At 39.9% G+C, this 19036-nt stretch overlaps 1 protein-coding gene and 2 long non-coding RNA genes across 8 annotated transcripts in view; 2 read left to right on the top strand and 1 right to left on the bottom strand.

Moving 5' to 3' along the window:
• The window catches only part of PHACTR1 (phosphatase and actin regulator 1), a 572466-nt gene that overhangs the window by 534513 nt on the left and 18917 nt on the right, over positions 1–19036 (bottom strand). For all 5 annotated transcript variants that reach the window (XM_019029631.4, XM_063707340.1, XM_063707341.1 and 2 more), the window contains one exon: positions 4821–4967. In XM_019029631.4, the coding sequence (XP_018885176.1) occupies positions 4821–4967 (147 nt within the window). The remainder of the gene's footprint in view (positions 1–4820; positions 4968–19036) is intronic.
• Positions 4798–9759, top strand: LOC129534232 (uncharacterized). Its single transcript, XR_008680740.1, has 4 exons — positions 4798–4857; positions 7110–7310; positions 9320–9468; positions 9571–9759. It is a non-coding gene; the product is annotated as an uncharacterized lncRNA (long non-coding RNA).
• The window catches only part of LOC129534233 (uncharacterized), a 43863-nt gene continuing 35157 nt past the window's right edge, over positions 10331–19036 (top strand). For both annotated transcript variants that reach the window (XR_008680741.2, XR_008680742.2), the window contains exon 1: positions 10331–10483. This is a non-coding gene — a long non-coding RNA (uncharacterized lncRNA). The remainder of the gene's footprint in view (positions 10484–19036) is intronic.

The following is a 19036-nucleotide window of genomic DNA, read 5'->3' as shown; positions in this document are numbered from 1 at the left end:
AGGTTAGCTAGCTCTAACTATATATAGCACAGAAGGAGGGAAGGCTCACAGTAGAAACACTAGAGGCTCCTGGTGAGCTGTGAGATCCACCATTTGAATTCTGCCTACCAAATACAGGAAGCAATACTTAAAAGAAGAGTTTGGGCCACCAAATAAAAGCCAGACCCACATGGTCTACCTTCAATTTACAATCAGTAACAAAAAATATAGTGAGGAACACACTGGCATTCTTCAGCAAAAGAGTGAAGGAGGATGCCTATCAAAACCTTTAGGTTGGTGAAGCAATCTCAGATGAGGATGGCAATAATATTTACAATTTGCCAGCCCAGGCGCACTGGCTCACGCCTGTAATCCCAGCACTTTGGGAGGCCAAGGCAGGTGGATCACGAGGTCAGGAGATCGAGAACATCTTGGCTAATACAGTGAAACCCCGTCTCCGCTAAAAATACAAAAAAAAAAAAAAAGCCAGGCGTGGTGGCAGGTGCCTGTAGTCCCAGCTACTCGGGAGGCTGAGGCAGGAGAATGGCATGAACCTGGGAGGCGGAACTTGCAGTGAGCCAAGATGGCACCACTGCACTCCAGCCTGGGTGACAGAGTGAGACTCTGTCTCAAAAAAAAAAAAAAAAAAAAAAAAAAAAAAATATATATATATATATATATATATATATATATATATTTACAATTTGCCTAGGGACAGTTCTCATTGCTAAGTGATGATGGCACATTCTGAGCTGCCACTCTCTATATCATGGGCCTCCATTATTTAGCTAAGCGATAAGGGTGGAAGAGAGGTACCCTGGGACCTAGTTTATAACTTCTTTTTGTAGACCCATCCATCCTTATAGGAAACCATAGCAAGCCAGTTCTGACTGCCATTGTCCTCTGGGCCTAAAAGGGTGAAAGAGACCAGTGAAGGCCAGAAACAGCTATCCTTGGTGGGCATCCAGAACCAAAACAGATCTCAGCTTTCCAAAGAGAATAATTATGCTGGTGTTGACCATACTGTTAATTTAAATTCTCCCCCATACAAAGCAATTCTGATATATCAACAGAAGTTAAACCTCCTTATCATTAGAAAAGGACACATTTTTCTCAATAGTGCCTAATAATGGTTTTGTGTTTTAAACTATCCTAAATCATCAGGATGCCTTGCTTTCCTTCTTTTGACACCCCTTTAAGAAATATAAGATGGGTTTAATTTTTCTACTTACTTTCATTCACTTTAGTATGTAATTATAGAGTTTTTCAGTTTCAGCAACTTCTATGTATCAGGTAATCCTCCATATACTGTCAATATAAAGATAAATAGAATACACTAGCCCATGGGAAAGTACCTGCCAGATGAGCTGCAACTCTTCATTGCACTGACTGCAATGCAGTGAATGAATGACCTCATAAGGCAGGCTACACTCTTACAAGATAAATGTCAGTGATGGGTTCATTCTAAGTGAGAACACAATTAGAAACACTTGCTACTAATAGTGTGAACAGACTCTTCTGTTCCAGGATGTCCTTTTAACACACTTGAATTCCTTAGGGGAAAAATCCCTTTTTGAATGTTTTAATCTTTGATGTGTCTGGGTAACCTTCGACAGATATATTGACTTAATTTTATTTTGCACTGATAACATCTTCAATCATCTATCAATGTTTGTGTCTACTAAATGCTGAACAGAAGTTAAAAACCTAGAAAAAGGACTCTTAGAAAAATAAAAGTCATGGTTCAGAAAATTTCTGTTATCTATGCTCTCAATTTTAGCTGAAACTTGAAATTAGCATCTTCATACATTGATGAAAGACCCACATTTTGATGCTATTCTTTGACTGACTTGCCACTGTAGGTGAAGAAGTATATCCTTCACTCAAGCTGCAGAGTTATTTCTGAAATGATATTATTAAGTACTGTTGGAGATAGGGTGTAGTTGAAAAATCCTTAAGTGTTTAATTAGTATTCAAAATGCCCAGTCCACTTTATTTGGCAACTGGACGATTAGTTTAATGATTTAGTGATAGCCAAGTAAAAGGAATATATGTATATGTATTCCTTGAAGCATTGCTAAACCTCTAAAATATCAAACATGGGTTTATGTATAATTAGTGGTGTGGGAAAGCAAATATTAAACATAAATAGTTTAAGCCAATAAAAAATTTCTCTGGAAAGAATAAACAATAAGTTATTGTTTGGGGGCAGGATTGGAAAGAAAGGGCACAGGACTTGCTTAAGTGTTCATAAATTGTGGTTAAGACATAAACAAAATTATCTCTATGCCCAGATTATGTAATTTATTGGGAGTGTGCATGCTTCTCTGTTCAGCAATGCTGATAACAACACTAATAGTTTAATTACAACTTGCTGCTTAAGGAGATAAACAAGGCTGTTTGCTTTTAAAACCAGGGGTTACAATTACTCTTAAATGCGGGAGAAAGGCACATCTGTGAGTGGATCTTACTTCGTTAGGGAAGCAACCAGAAACCAGCTGGAAATAAACAAGCCCCAGGAGTGAGCAGTTGGCGCAAAATTAGAGCATAAACGCCCGATTTGAGCAGCGGAGCAGTAGGCGTGATGCGTAGTAAATAGGCAGCAAATGTAGGTGGAGAGGGATGAAAAAGTTTTTGGTAGCCTGATCTTATGCATTTTCTTTGGGATTCCATCACAGGAGGGAAAGGGTACCCATCCCTCCACTGTCCAACTTAACAGTCACTTCTCTGTCTCGCTTCAGCACCACCAAGGGAGGACAGCTCCCCTGACTGCAGTACAGAGCAGGCTGCTAATGCCCTTCCTCCTTTACCAATATCCTCTCTGCATTTCTCTCTTACTGGTGTCTTTCTTGACACTTTACATTAGGAATATTTTAAGGGACATATAGAAGGGACTGAGTGCTTGTCTGGCTTATTTATTTCCAGATGAAACAGAGATAAGTCCTGTCTGAGCCAATCTTTAAATTGGACTCCAGAGCAATTTAACCAAAATAAAAGATTGCAAGTCACTAGGTTTAATCTGGTGACAAAGTAGCTCAATGTAATTGAGTAGCAGCTGAAACTTGAAACTCTTGTTTAGCACTTTATTTTATTGTTTTGTGAGAAAAGTACTAGTAGAAGGTAAACAACATTTACTAACTGCTGCTTTGGCTCTGTTCCTCCTGGGCTAAGCAAAGGGGTCAATAGACTAATTTCCAATATCACTTGGTTGGGAAAACAATCTTGCTCCTAAAAGAAACTATTATCGGTCCTTTGTGAGACCCCTCACAACCATATGCTGAATCTGAAACATAGAAGTAAGGGATTAACAATTCCAAAGTGGGAACCATGGACTACTACACCATGCCATAGAAAATGCCAAAGCTTTCTAAATAAACTTGTCCTCAGCTCCAAAGTCAGAGGCAAACATTTAAGAAGTGACAAGATATACATGATTAAAACAACAAATCATCAAGACAGGAAAATTATAGTCCAAGGCAGTTGGCCACTCTGGCACATTCAGTTACCATTCTTCCAGCCATAAGGGTATGGTTGCTTAGTCAGTGCATCTTGTTTTTCTATGCAGAGTTTTCTCTTTTGTCGAAACTTCTCAACAGGGCATAAATACCCATCATCTGAAGGTTCTCTGCTCCAACACATGCACCATGCACGCGCACGCGCGCACACACACACACATTTTGTTTGATTTAGTCCCATTTCCAAGAGTTTAGTTTCCTAAAGCAAAACGTACCGTCTGCTTTTTAAACTTATTTTGAAAGGCAGTCTTCAGGAAAATGCCCTCACTTTTATTATAGTTGCTAGAATAATAAGGGACCTTGGACAGGAAGAGAAAACAAACTAGGATGGAAGATTAGGCATCTTCCAGAAAAGGCAGAGCTATGAAGTTAGTGGTGAACAACTTCTTCCCAGTGATAGTGACCACACACGAGTAAGGCACTCTAGAGTCGAGTTGGGAGCAGCAGCAGCAGAGGGAACAGTAGATGCTGGACTTTACTCATTGAGTAACCTTCAGTGGACTCAACTGAGGCATTTTTTGACTCTGAATCCCTCAGTCCTCCTTCTGTTGCTTTCCTTCCCCCTCCCTCCTCCCTTCCTTCCCCCCTTCCTTCCTTCCCTCCTTCCTTCTTTTCTTCCCTAGCACCTCACTGCCTTCCCTCCTTGTTTCCTTCCTTTCCTCCCTATCTTCCTTTCTCATTTCTTCTCTCCTTCATGTACCTCAGTTACCCTTTTCACTTAATTCGATCTGGGCCACTTTGGGCACCAGTTCCAGGGACAGCATCAAGTCACCTAACGTGCATTCTCCAGACCATGCTATTATGACCAGCACGGTAGCTTCCCAGCTGCTTGGTGCAAGGAAAAGGTTCCGTTCCAGGCGGCCAGCCCCGCCCCCTCTCCCCACTCCAACACCGCAGCGGCGGCGTCAACCCGTCAAAGCCAACAGAGTCTGAATGTCACCAACAAGTTCCACCCCGTAGTAGCCGCGCCAGCCAACCTCGCCCGGGGAGCCTCGCCAGACCCCGCGCCCGCAGCCTGCGCATGGGCGCGCGGCCCGGGCTCCGGGTTATTCCTGGGATCACTGTGGTCACTGACAGCACTTCCTCCTCCCCGTGCCGGGGAAGCCCGCGTGGGACTCGGGCGGATGTGGGGCTGCACGCGCCGCCCTCCCCCACCCAGTAGCTCGCACACACGCCCTCTGCGCACCGGAGACACAAAGAGCGCGAGTGCTGAGCGCCCGACTGCGGGGGGCGGCGGGGAGGACGCCCGGGAGGGGCGGGGGCTCAACAGCCGGGGAGGGAGGGAGCAGGGCGGGGGCGGGGGCGCGGCGCCAGGGGCGTTCTTACCTGCCCCCAGGTTAAAGGAGATCCTGGCCTCTGCGAGGTACGGCGTGTCGCTCTTGGAGCGCACTCTCCGGATGGGCCGCCGGTCTATATCATCCTCCGAGGATGCCGCCATTAATGTGGGAGGCAGGAGCAGGGTCGCCCGGCGAGCTGAGAGGGAGAAGGAGACGGAGGGAGAGGGAGAGAGGCGGAAGGGGGAGGAGGGGAGAGGAAGAGGCTCGCGCACGGGGGAGGGGGAGGGGAAGGGGGAGGGGAGAGGAAGGGAAGGGGTGGGGAGGGAGTGGGAAAGAGAGGGAAAAAGGAAAAAAAAAGGGAGAGAGAAAGAGAGCAAAGGAGAGAAAGGGGTGAAGGGAGAGAAAGAAAATCCGTTAAGGATCTGTGGACTGGAGCAGAGATCAGGCTATCCCTGGCTGGCGCCCGGGGCTCCCCCCAGACTCCTCTCCCAGCCACAGGGCCCAGGGGCCAGTGCTCTCGGCTGACACCCCGCCTCCCGCCTGCAGCCCCAGTTTCCAGCCCTTGGCACAGATAGGCTCATGCGAAAGGGACGACTCCAACGCAGAGATGCCCAGTCAGCACTGTGCCCTCTCCCGCCAAACGCGCTTACTCTGCCCAAGTGCACACTACGGTCTCCTTCACCCACAGGCTGCTCTATGTGAGCGTGCCGCGCCAGCGGTCCCAGCTCCCTGCGTGGAGTTACTACTTCTGGGGTGCAAGCCCTGGTCCCGCTGGTCATGGAGGAGGGCACTGTGCCCAGCCCAGCCCTCTCTACTCCCTTACTGCCAGGCAAGAGCTCAAACAGAAAGAGAACTAGATCTGAAATCCTCAGAAGTTTTCTTATCTGCCCCCTTACAACTTAGAGGTGGGGAGTGGAGGAAAAATGTCTACAAGTTTGGGAGCGGTTTGGCAGTAAGGTTTCTAGAGTTGGTATTTTGAATGTAAAGTAGGTATATGCATGCAGAATTGAGTGGCCTTTTCTAACCACTAACTTCTGGGTTGTGTTGTCTCTACATAAGTACTCATTCATTTTAACCGAATTCCTCTTTATTTGGTCACAAATAATAGTGTTTGGGTTGGACTTGTAGCCTCTACAATCTGGCAACATTGTTTCTGCAGGAGAGGTGATCAAGGGGACTTTACATTTCTTTGAATGCCTGCACTGCCCCCTGCAACCCTCCCTGTAACACAGCAGAAGAACCTAGAAAGGTTTCTAGGGTGTGAATAAGAATGGTTTGATGCTCCTGCTGAACCTGTTGATGGGCTAAACCCTTTAATCTTTGTCTTTCTGCAGCTGTAGGAACTTAGTCTTTTTGTGGCCTGAGTTTACCACTCTTCTAATAAGTGCCCACCTGGAGTACAGATTAAATCTTACCTTGCTTCCCTCCCTGCTACAAAGGGCATCTCAGTGTGGACGCAGGGGAAGTGCTGATCTGACTGTGCAAGCCCTCCCTCTCCACTTCAGCGGTCAGTTCTAACTCTCCACTTGCCTTTTCTCATTCTAGAATCTTCTTCTCTCTTCATTGGTCTTTTACCTTCACACGTGCATAGTAACTACTCATTTTAGGAAAAATATACCTGCCTTTGGCCTTGCTGCTTCCTCTATCTGTACCATAATGTTTCCTTCCCATTCTGTTTAATCTTCCCGTGGAACTCCTGGCCATCACTCTCTGTTTTTACACTCCAATCTCGTCCTTTCATCCCCGTCATTGGTTTCTGTTATTTTAAAAGCTTTCTATCCATGTCCTTCTAGTAGTCAAAACTAATTCTTTCTTAGCTGCTCTGAAATACTTAGTAATCCATCATTCTTGAAATAATCCCATCCTTTGCTAGGCTATCTCCCTAATCTGATTTCTAATTGTTGGCCAGTTCTCTGTGTTAATCTGAAACTGCTTATGCTGGCATTAAGAGGCCTCTACAACCTGTCTTTCCCATCCTCATCTCCCATTATTTACCTCCAGTCTGCTTGGAGCCACCCCAACAAATCTGGCTCATTTTTGTATCTGCACCTTTGCTTAAGTGACGCACCACAAATTTCTTAACTATAAACATTTCCTGTTCTCTCTCAGAAATGTGAAGTGACTAGCTCATTAGTTTATGGCATGAACCCAGCATATAGTAATTAAATTTTCAGCAAGTTTTGTTTGTTTTGAGACTGGAGTGCAATGGCATGACCTTAACTCACTACATTCCTGACCTCCTTGGGCTCAAGCAATCCTCCCACCCAAGCCTCCTGAGTAGCTAGGATTACAGGCATGCACCACCATGCCCAACTAATTTTTTTTTTCTTTTTTGTAGAGATGCGGTCTCAATATGTTGTCCAGGCGGATCTCAGATCCTTGGCCTCAAAGGATCCTCCTGTCTGGGTCTCTCAAAGTGCTGGGAATACAAGCATGAGCCACCACAGCTGACCAACAGCTATTTTTGAATAAAGTAAAAGAAGAGAGGGAGGGAGAGAAGAAGGAAGAAGAAAAAAAAGAAAAGAAGTGAAGGAGGGTTGTGAGTACTCATAACTAATGAGTGGCTGAACTGGGGACCAAATCCGTGTACGCCTGATTTCAAATCCTATGCCCTTAACTAGTATTTGGATTTGCCAAGTATATATATTTGACTGATTAGCCACCTTTCAGATTCACTTTTCTATGACATATGCCTCATTATTATGTCCCGTTTATCACTGTTAAACATAGTTTTAAAGTGAAGGCCTCCTCTTCCAAGAGGTGCAATGGAGTCCTATGGCTCATCAATTGAATTATGAAAGTTAATACTTTTAAAGGACTAACAGGCTGTAAACCAATCTATTGGTTACAACTTTCGGGTTCAGGTTCTTAAGGAAGTGCAAAATGTAAGGAAATAAACAATTCTAAATACTGTATGAATGGTGCCTCCTGTGAATTAATGCAATCTATTTGATTGTTCAGAATTTGGAATTCCCCATTCCTTTCTATTCTCATTCATCAGCCATGTCTCTGGAAAAATGATAAGGTCATCTGGAGGAATATCTACACTTAGCTCTGCCATTTCAGAGAAGTACATCTTCGAATTTCTGTTTCTTATTCATTTAACATTTTAGAGGATTAGGAACTTAATATTGCTACCACTTTAGCTTTATCCTTCTTCAAAGGAGTTTAAATGCACTTTTGTATTATTCCATTATAGGCTATTTTATTGTTGAAATAATTCCAGATAGCTAAACTTTTGACAAAAATGGACATAGAAATACTACATTTATCTCTGTGTTATTGAATTCTTTTTGAGACAGGCTCTCACTCTGTCACCCAGGTTGGAGTGCAGTGATGCAGTCTCGACTCACTGCAGCCTCCACCTCCCCAGGCTCAAGCAATCCTTCCACCTCAACCTCCTAAGTGGCTGGGACCACAGCTACATGCCTCCACCAAGCCTGGCTAATTTTTATATTTTTTGTAGAGATAGAGTTTCGCTATGTTGACGTAGCTGGTCTCAAACTCCTGGTTTCAAGCAATCCACCCAACTCAGCCTCCCAAAGTGTTGGCATTACAGGCCTGAGCCATTGTGTCCAGCCTTGAATTCTTTTATCACATTTTTATTTCTAATTGTTATCTTCCATTTCTTGACTTCTGTGATTTACTTTCTTTTTCGTCTTTCATCTAATTTTTTCTATTCTCTTTTTACTTTGCCTTTCTTTTCTCACACCCTTCCTTAGTCTTTGTAACAGTTCCACACAGTCCATCCCTTTTCATGTATCCCCTGCTACCCTATACAAAGGACTCATTTTAAGGGCTTGTCCCAATATTTCCACATTCTTTAGTCTCTGGGACTCCTTTCATATTCATGACCTCTTTTCATAAAACATCTGGCTGCATGACATCAGTGGAAGAGCGCTAGGGATAGGCATCAAGATGGTGGGTGCCACTGCCAGTAGTACTACTACCCCACCCAAGTGACACTGGGCAAGTCACTCTACCAGCATGGGTCCCATTCACCTCCACTATAAAAATGCAAGGGTCAGATATCATGATCTTAAAGGCGCTGCCTAACTCCAATACTCTAGTGTTATTTGTAGCTATTCTTGTATCTCTGCTTTCCATAAATATCTGTGGTGTATTTTGTCTCTTAATCTAAGAAAATACATTGGTCCTTTGTAATGAATTATATTTAGAAAACCACATGGCATCCATACTTCTACCCAGGTGATTTCCTATTTTTTAAGTCTATTTTATATAACTCTGCATCCTTTAGAATCTATTTTTTCCCCCTCATGCTGTTTCCATCACGTGACAACACCCACATGATTGTTTATATGTGTGCATATGTGGATGTAGGCATCTGTGCAGAAGCATTGAATTCAACAGTGACCTCAATGACTTCTAAATGTAGTTTTTATGCACCCTCCCCACCCCACTGCCACCCATGATTGCTTCTTTCTAAATATGACTCCTGACTTGGGAAGAAGGCATTTTCTCTTTTCCTTTTCCTAAAACCAGTCAACATTTTAACACTGTAGACTCTTAAATGTGTGTTATATCCAGAACTACAGCCAAAGAAAAAGAAGCAGCCCAACAGAGTGCTCAGGAAAATTACACTTCATACATCCAACTGCTATGGAAGAGGATGGAGGTGAGAAGGGGAGGGAGAAGGAAGGATGTGATATTCCATCCCCATTAAGAAAATTTTTCAAGTAAGTAAACCTTACCCTTTAAAAATATTACTCAAAATATGTTTCTAGGACACTCCTACATCAGAATCACTTGCAATACTTGTTAAAATGTCTATTTTGCAGGCCCCCAATCGGAACCTACTGAATCAGAATTTGAGGAGATGAGACCTGTATACCTAGATTTTCAAAAGACTCTCAACTCTATCCACTCTCATCACTTCTATTTAACATTATACTGGAGGTCCTGGCCAGGGAAGTAAGGCAAGTAAAAAAAAATTCCAGAGATATAATGATTGGAAGGCAAGAATAAAATTGTTGTTAGTCAAATATGTTATGATTTTATACCTATGGAATTCATAAGAATCCACAGACTGTTAGAAATAAGTAATTTTCAGAATGTCACTGGATACAATATCAGCATAAAACATCATTTTTTTTGCTGCTTTGCCTATGGAATAGCTATTCTTTTATTCCTTTGGATTCTTAATAAACTTGCTTTAACTTTACTCTATGGATTTGCCTCAAATTCTTTCTTGGGTGAAATCCAAGAATCCTCTTTTGGAGTCTGGATTGGGACCCCTTTCTGGTAACATCTTCCTTATGAACCGTGAAGGGCTGATATTGAGGAGACTCCAGACCCAAAGGAAATAGATTGCAGCACTGACTGGCCGATTTTGGAGTCAAGGAAACTTTTCTTTTTATTGACAGCTTTTAACAATTGAGTAAAGTGTACTCCTGTGAACAAAATTTGGAGCACATTTCTTTCTCTCTTCCTGATTTCTCCAAAATTTGGAAACTATTTGTGAATATTCTTAACTTATGGCAATATAGTTGTTTGCATAAGTGCAATAAGAATCTGCTTTCTTTTGCAACAGGACACAATTGGAGAAACTGGTTATTTTACCAAGGCTTTGATGGGAATGGCGTGGTTCCCTTTAAGGAAGCAAATATGACTTATAGAGCCAATAAAAGCCCCTTGGGAAAACTGGCCTCATACCTTGTCTACACAGTACTTGTACAGGGCTCCTGACCTATGGTAAGTAAAGAATAACATTTCTTTCAAAGAACATCTTTATTTCTGCCTTCATTTCGTGATGTACCCAGTAGTCATTCAGGAGCAGGTTGTTCAGTTTCCATGTAGTTGAGCGGTTTTGAAGGAGTTTCTTAATCCTGAGTTCTAGTTTGATTGCACTGTGGTCTGAGAGACAGTTTGTTATAAATTCTGTTCTTTTACACTTGCTGAGGAGTGCTTTACTTCCAACTATGTGGTCAATTTTGGAATAAGTGCAATGTGGTGCTGAGAAGAATGTATATTCTGTTGATTTGGGGTGGAGAGTTCTGTAGATGTCTATTAGGTCCACTTGGTGCAGAGCTGAGTTCAATTCCTGGATATCCTTGTTAACTTTTTGTCTCGTTGATCTGTCTAATGTTGACAGTGGAGTGTTAAAGTCTCCCATTATTATTGTGTGGTAGTCTAAGTCTCTGTAGGTCTCTAAGGACTTGCTTAATGAATCTGGGTGCTCCCATATTGGGTGCATATATATTTAAGATAGTTAGCTCTTCTTGTTGCATTGATCCCTAAGAATAACACTTTCTGACAGGCCCAGCAGTCCCAGGTTATCTAGGGACCTCAAGAGGAGAGGAATCATATAGATATTTAATGGTACAAAGCCATGGCTGGGCTTGGCTTTAGAAAACTCTTATCTGAGTTTCTTTATGGAATAAAGTTCCATCAAAGCCAATTTAAAAGCCTATGTGAAAGGTAATTATTCTTGCTGCACTTTATACAAATAATCAGGGCAAGTATAAGACTAAGGTTTACTTTTGCAAACAAATTGGTTCTATTATGATTTGTCTTTAGCAAAAGTAGGAGACTGGAGAGAGAAAAATTATGTTTCAAGAACTGTGGTTCACCTGTTATTAGATTCTAGTGTCATCAGTTGTTTTTACGTTTGTTTGGGTTTTTTTCCTGCAATTTAGACTAACCCTGCTTATTCTTGTGAACTAAATCTCTGGGTGCTGCTCAGAAGAAACAAAAACAAAAGGGGATGGGTAATGCAACAATCTGGATTAATACTCTAAATTCTGGGCACATATTGGAATCAGCTAGTGACTCCATATCAGGTTGGTTCCAACAATTGCCCAGTTCATGGAAAGCCTTCTTATTTAGTTTACTTGGAATAATTTTCGTTTACTGTTGTGGAATATATTTGCTGTTGTACTCTTTGTGTAGGAATGCCGGATAAGCTTACTGAATATTTTCTTAAATTGAACACTTATTATTCTTCCAGATATCATCTTTTGCCAGATCTGAGAGTTATGAATGACCCTTGCCATATGTATGCTTTCTAACTGAGCTCCTCTCTACCCTGAGTACCAGAGACCCTAATAATTAGGAATATCATCACCCCTATTCAACCAGAAGCAGTTATGGAAGCTGGATCTTTGTCTTTCTACAACCCTTAGGATTAAGGGTTCCCTTGTAAAAAAGGAGGAGGAAATGTCAGAGGCATTTGAACCAGAACAAATCCATCTTGAATAAGGGCTGGGTAAAATAAGGCTGAGACCTACCAGGCTGCATTCCCAGAAAGTTAGGCATTCTAAGTCACAGGAAGAGATATGAGGCTGGCACAAGATACAGGTCACAAAGACCTTGCTGATAAAACAGGCTGTGGTAAAGAAGTCAACCAGAACCCACCAAAACCAAGATGGCAACCAGATTGACCTCTGGTCGTCCTCACTGCTCATTATGCGCTAATTATAATGAATTAGCATGCTAAAAGACACTCCCATCAGAGCCATGACAGTTTACAGATGCCATACCAACATCCAGAAGTCACCCTATATGGTCTAAAAAGGAGAGGAACCCTAAGCTCTGGGAACCACCCACCCCTTTCCTGGAAAACTCATGAATAATCCACCCTTTGTTTAGCATATAATCAAGAAGTAACAGTAAGTATAAGCAGCTGAGTGGCCCATGCCTCTGCCAATACTACTGTATTGGCCATTCTTTTATTCCTTTGCTTTCTTAACAAACTTGCTTTCCCTTTATAAAAACAGACAAAAAATCCCCCTCAAAATCATTTTTTCTATATATTAGCAAAATTAGAAAATGAAAAATTTAAAGTACCATTTACAATAGCATCAAAACCATCAAATATCTATCAATAAATTTTAAAAAAGATAAGCAAGTCCTCTGCATGAAAAACTATGAAACATTACTGAAAAAGATTAAGAAGACCTAAGTAAGTGAAAAGTGAGATAATATGCAATAATCGTGCTCGTGGATTGAAAGACACATATTATCAAGGCATCAATCTTGTCAAATTGACCTATGGGTTCAATGTAATTCCAATCGAAATCTCAGTGTGTGTTTTTTTTTTTTTTTGGAGTTTGACAAGCAGATTCTAACATGTATATGAAAATGCAGAAGGAGAAGACCAGCACAATCTTGACAAATAAGAGTAAAGTCGGAGGATTACAGTAGAAGATATCAAGACTTATTATAAAGACATAGAACACAAAAAGAAAGTAAGATAAATAGATCAACAGAAAAGCATACAGAATCTACAAACAGACCTAGATATGAGCAGTCACTTGGCTATGACAAGGGTCCCACTACAAGATAGTGGGGAAAGGATGGACTTTTCAAGAAATAGTTTGTGGTTACACAAGTATATATATGGTGGAAGAAAATAAACCTTGATCCCTGCCTCACACAATATTAAATTCCAAATGGATCATGGACTTAAATATGAAAGGTTAATAATAAAATTAAAGGTTAATAACAAAATATTATTAAAGGTTAATAATAATAAAATTTCTAAAAGAAAAATTTTTCATAAAAGAATATTTTTATGATCTTCAAAAAATTTTTAAGCAGGGCATAAAAATCACTAATCACAAAAGAATAGATAGACATGCTGATGCCATTAAAATTAAGAACTTCTGTTCATCATAAGACACCACTAAAAATGTAACATATTAAAGTATGTGAGATATAAACAGTGCTGGTTGGGACATTTATTGCACTAAATGTTTATTTAGATAAGAGAAAATATTTCAAATCAATAATGTAAGTTTCTATCTTAGAAACTTAGAAGAAGAAAAAATAAATCTAAAGCAAACGGGAGGTAAGAGTTAATAAGGATAAAAGCAGGTCAAGGAAATCAAAAATTTTAGGAGTTGAAAAATAAATGAAACAAAAATATCATTTTTCCAAAGAAAAAAATCAATGATTAATTAAGCTCCAGCAAGACTTGTAAAATTAAAAAAAGATATGAATCATCAAGATCAGGAATTAAATAGGAGTTATCACTATGGATCCTAAAACTATTAAAAGGATATAAGAGAATAAGAGAATATTACAAGCATCTTTCTGTTTATATATTCAAGAACTTGGTAAAAATAAACTACATGCCTACTTAAAAAAAAGAAAAAAAAATGAGAAAGACACCATTAGGAGATTGGAAAAGCAAGCCACAGACTGGGAGAAGATATTTTCAATACATATTTAACAAAGGACTTATAACCAGAATATGTAAAATATCTCCTTAAACAGCAACAAAAAGATAGCTCAACTCAATTTTTTTTTAATGGACCAAAAACTTGAACAGACACTTCATACAAAAAATGATTTTCAAATGTTCGAATAAGCATATGAAAAGATACTCAGCGACATTACTTAGAGGTAGATTCAAATTATAGCCTCAATGAGGCTATAATCTGGCTAAAATTTTAAAATCACTTAATGCCAGTATTGGTGAGAATAAGGAGGAACTGGAGCATCCATGCAATGCTGATGGGAACATCACTTGTAAAGATCACCTTGGAAGACTTTGTTTACATAAACATGGGTAAACATACTAGACCCATGACATGGACCAGCATGTCCACAGCAGATTTATTCATAATGACCCCAAACTGGGAACAATCCATCAATAGGAAAATATATAAACATAATTGTAATGTCTTCATACATTGTCAGGCATAAAAAAAAAAAAAAAAAACTACTGCTACATGCAGCAGCAAGGACGAATCTCTTAGATATGATGTTGAACAAAAGATGCCAGCCCTGAAAGACTACATATCACGATTCCATTTACACAAAGTTCAAGAATAAGCAAATCTCATATACCATAATAGAAGGTTGGTGAGAGAGATGTCTTGGAAGGAGCACAAAGAAATCTTTTGAAATGTAGGGAATTGTATGTTGATTTGGGTCGTGGTTGTACTTTTTAGTAAAGGTGATAACTTTTGTAAAAGTTCGAGTCACACATTTTATATTTGTGCATGTTGCTCTACACATGTTATATATCACTAAAAAATAAGGCCCAGTAAAGTGGCCCATGCCTGTAATCCCTCTGGATTTACTTTGGGAGGCTATGGCAGGATGATTGCTTGAGCCCAGGAGTTTGAGACCTGCTTGGGCAACATTGCAACACTCCATCTCTACAAAATTTAAACATTAGCTGGGCATGGTGGTACGTGCCTGTGGTCAAGTTACTGGTGAGGGTGAGACGGGAGGATCGCTTGTACCAAGAGGCTGAGTCTGCAGCGAGCCATTTTCATGCCACTGCACTCTAGCCTGGGCAACACAGTGAGACCCTGTCTCAAAAATAAATAAATTTATTTATTTATTTATAAAAAGCTTCTAGCTTATTAAGATGCAGAAATCAGTTTGAGAATTACCGCATTTAAGATAAGTACTAATACTTAGAAAACCACAGTATTAATAAATATGAAATTTAATTAATCAATTAAAATAATGTATTGATGACTTGGGCTGTCTTTATACATATCAGCATTTTATTATTTCAAAATTCTGTCTTTTTTTGGTGTGTCTCACCCTTATTTTTAGGCTATCATCCTGTCTATTTCTGATAATGATGATCTTTTAAAGATTCAGGTCCCAGCATTTTGTGCCGCATTAAAAATAACAACAGAACAGCAGATAACTGAGTTGGAAGTACATGTAAGGCATAAGAAAAGAATGATGACAGTGGGCTTCTTGCTGTGGACAGTTAAGCCTTACTATGTCTTGTCAAAACAGCATTCCCCAAAATGCAGAGGACATGTCACAAGAGTGTCGCAGCACTCAGTTTGAAGGGGCTTATATGGGCCAAATCTGGGACAATTTGAACACAAAAACAATGAAGTCCACTAGTGAATAATAAACCATTATATATGGGTACTCATTAGTTTTGATAATAAATGGATAGATTAAAACTGGTTTAAAAAAACATAAATAATATAATAAATTCAGGATAGGGGAAGGCTCTTGGTTTTGTTTGTTTTTGTTTTTGAGATGGAGTTTCACTCTTGTCGCCCAGGCTGGAGTGCAGTGGCGTGATCTCGGCTCACTGCAACTTCCACCTCCCAGGTTCAAGGGGATTCTCCTGCCTCAGCCCACTTGAGTAGCTGGGACTACAAGCGCACACCATGACGTCTGGCTAATTTTTGTATTTTTGGTAGAGACAGGGTTTCACCATGTTGGCCAGGCTGGTCTCCAACTCCTGACCTCAAGTGATCAGCCTGCCTCGGCCTCCCAAAGTGCTAGGATTACAGGAGTGAGCCACCTTGCCCAGGCTGGCTCCTGCTTATACTAGAATGCTGAGAGCTGGCTCGTCAACGTGGAGGAAGTGCCAGAAGTTGAAAAATCATCATTTTGCAGCCATCATAGTAAAGATCAAGCACGAACTGATAAGGGATGCTAACTCTAGGGGAAAATTTTTAATGATGGGCAGGATATTTTCATGGCCTTAAAGTTTCCCCCCATACACTTACTAGTTTCAAACTAAAAACGGGACAGCACCTTCACTGAGCAATTAAAATTATCATCACCATCGAGGGACGAATGGACATTGGATGCCTCCAGAAGTGATGTCTAGGGAAATATATAACCACCTTTGGAGCACCCCAGACTAGAATGCATAAACATAAGTCTAATCATGAGAAAATGTTAGACAAAATTAAAGGGAAAGGAAACTATATTTTTCACAAATGCCAATGTTTTTAAAGACAAATTAAGGGTGTGAAATTATTCCAGATTAAAGAAGGCAAAAGAAGACAGCCCCTAGACCAGTACTGGATTCTAACCTTAGACTGAATTGACCCTAGACTAGTTCCTGTCCTGGAGGAGGAAAATGCTTTAAAGGACATTTTTGGGTCAACTGACAAAATTGAAATACAAGGAGCAGATTAAATTAAAGTATTAGTGTGAAATTTATTTCAGGTGATAGATGCGCTGTGGTTATGGAAGACACTATTCCCACTGTTAAGAAATGGGCCAGGCATGGTGACTCATGCCTATAATCTCAGCATTTTGAGGGAGGATGACTTTAGGCCAGGAGTTTGAGACCAGCCTGTACAACATAATGAAACTTTGTTTCTATAAAAAATTTTAAAAATTAGCTGGGCTTGGTGGCACACGCCTGTAGTCCCAGCTACTTAGGAAACTGAGGCAAGAGGATCGCTTGAGCCCAGAACTTGGAGGCTGCAGTGAGCCATCATCATACCACTGCACTCCAGCCTGAGTGACAGAGAGAGACCCTGTCTCTTAAAAAAAAAAAAAAAAGAAAGAAATGCACAGTAAAGTATTAGGAATAAAGGATTTTGATGGTTCAGAAAAAATCAGATGTATATATATATATATAAAGTCATATATAAAATCACCTATAAAAATACACACACACAATCATACATATATATTTCCTCCCTCGTCTCTCTGGACACATATATGTGCATGCGTGCATGTGTGTGTGTGTGTGTGTATAAAACAATATCTCCTCTGTATATATACCATCATGTGCCACATAATGGCATTTTGGTCAATGATGGATCACATATACAATGGTGGTCCTATAACTATACCATAGTTTTACAGTACCTTTTCTATATTTAGATACACAAATACGATTGTGCTGCACTTGTCTAAACTATTCAATACAAAAACATGCTGTGCAAGTTAGTAGCCTAGAGCAATAGGCTGTACCATATAGCCTAGGTGTGTAGTAGTTTATATCATCTAGGTTTGTGTAAGTACACTGTGATGTTCATACAATGACAAAATTGCCTAATGACACATTTTTCAGAATATATCCCCATTGTTAAACCTGTGAATGTGTGTGTATATATGTGTAAAGTATATATATGTATATGTATATGCATATACATATATACACACACGGTGTAAAAATGAGTGTATATGTGTGTATATATTTTATGTGCATATGTACACACAGATACGCACACAGACACACTCCTCTCTAGACGAATAGATCAATAGAGACAAGAGAGAGCAAATGGAGTAAAACGTTATTAATAGGTGAATCTACGCTTGATCTTAGCCAAAAGGCCAAAAAGCAATTTTTTAATAGGTGAATCTGAGAAAAGAGTACATATGTATTCTTTGTACTATATCGTTTTTGCAAATTTTTGTATTTTTAAATTATTAGGTTTTAAGTTAAAAAGTGATTGTAAAAAAAATGTTTATTCTTTTCTATTTAGGAGAGTTTCCAAAGGTTAGAGATGATGCCCCATCCTTACTTTTAAGTTTTTCTGAAATATTATCATTGTCAGATAGTCCCATAGGCTGTGGACAAACATTGATATGAATATTTGCCCATAGATATTGCCCACAGATTGATAATACTGTGGACAGTATTGATATTAAGGGTAATACGTCCTAGACTTACTGGCAGTCTTTGAATCTTTGTATTGATTCTGGTATATTATAGTCAGGCAGATTTAGAATCTGGGCTGTATAGATAAATTATATCTCACCATTTTGCACATCTAACATGAGTTAGAAGTATAAGAACTCTTACACCTCACAATTAAACCCAGTACAATATCACTAATTATAGTGGCAATATTGAAAATCATTCATGAAAAGCTACAAAATGTAAATGATGGGGATGAATATCATTAACTATAATAACCCAACTTTCAGTAATAACTTGCTAATCTTAAATAGGTTTCACAAAAATATACCAAAAAGTTTTTTGGACTTTTTATTACAACTAAATTTAGTACCTAGATCCTGGAACATTTTTCTTTTTCTATGCATATGAATACTTTGCTAGAAAACAAAACATCTGAGGAAATATTATTAGTACATCTCAATTCTCGCTGCTTAAACTTGTCATTAAAGGGGCTGTCCACTACACAAAGTTCTGATATTTGTTTCCTTTTGTATGTGGCTGATTCTGTGGGCTACACAGGGAGAGGAGGTGGCTGCCTTGTTTCTACTATTGCAGCTCAGGGTTCCAGCTCTACTGTGTTCCTCTGGGCCCCAACTGAGGTCTTTAATGTTGCACAGCTTCAGGGATACATCATTCGCTTAATAGGAAGAATCAAGTCCACAACTTGTACAGCCATACCTTGAAGGATGTAGCTCCCAAAGAGATGGAAGCCAGCCCTGTTTCCTGTAACAATAAGGGTCTAATATTGACTTTGCTCTAACTCTTCTTTAAAGTGTGAATACCTAGCTTTTCTTATTGCCTGTATATACATGAATGAAAGACAATTCAATAACTACCCTAACATTGGTATGGTGACTTCTCTCCCAGAGAGCCTACATAATTAT

Source organism: Gorilla gorilla, chromosome 5, assembly GCF_029281585.2.
Source record: "Gorilla gorilla gorilla isolate KB3781 chromosome 5, NHGRI_mGorGor1-v2.1_pri, whole genome shotgun sequence".
Lineage (NCBI taxonomy): Eukaryota > Metazoa > Chordata > Mammalia > Primates > Hominidae > Gorilla > Gorilla gorilla.
This window is presented reverse-complemented; position numbering and strand designations above follow the sequence as displayed.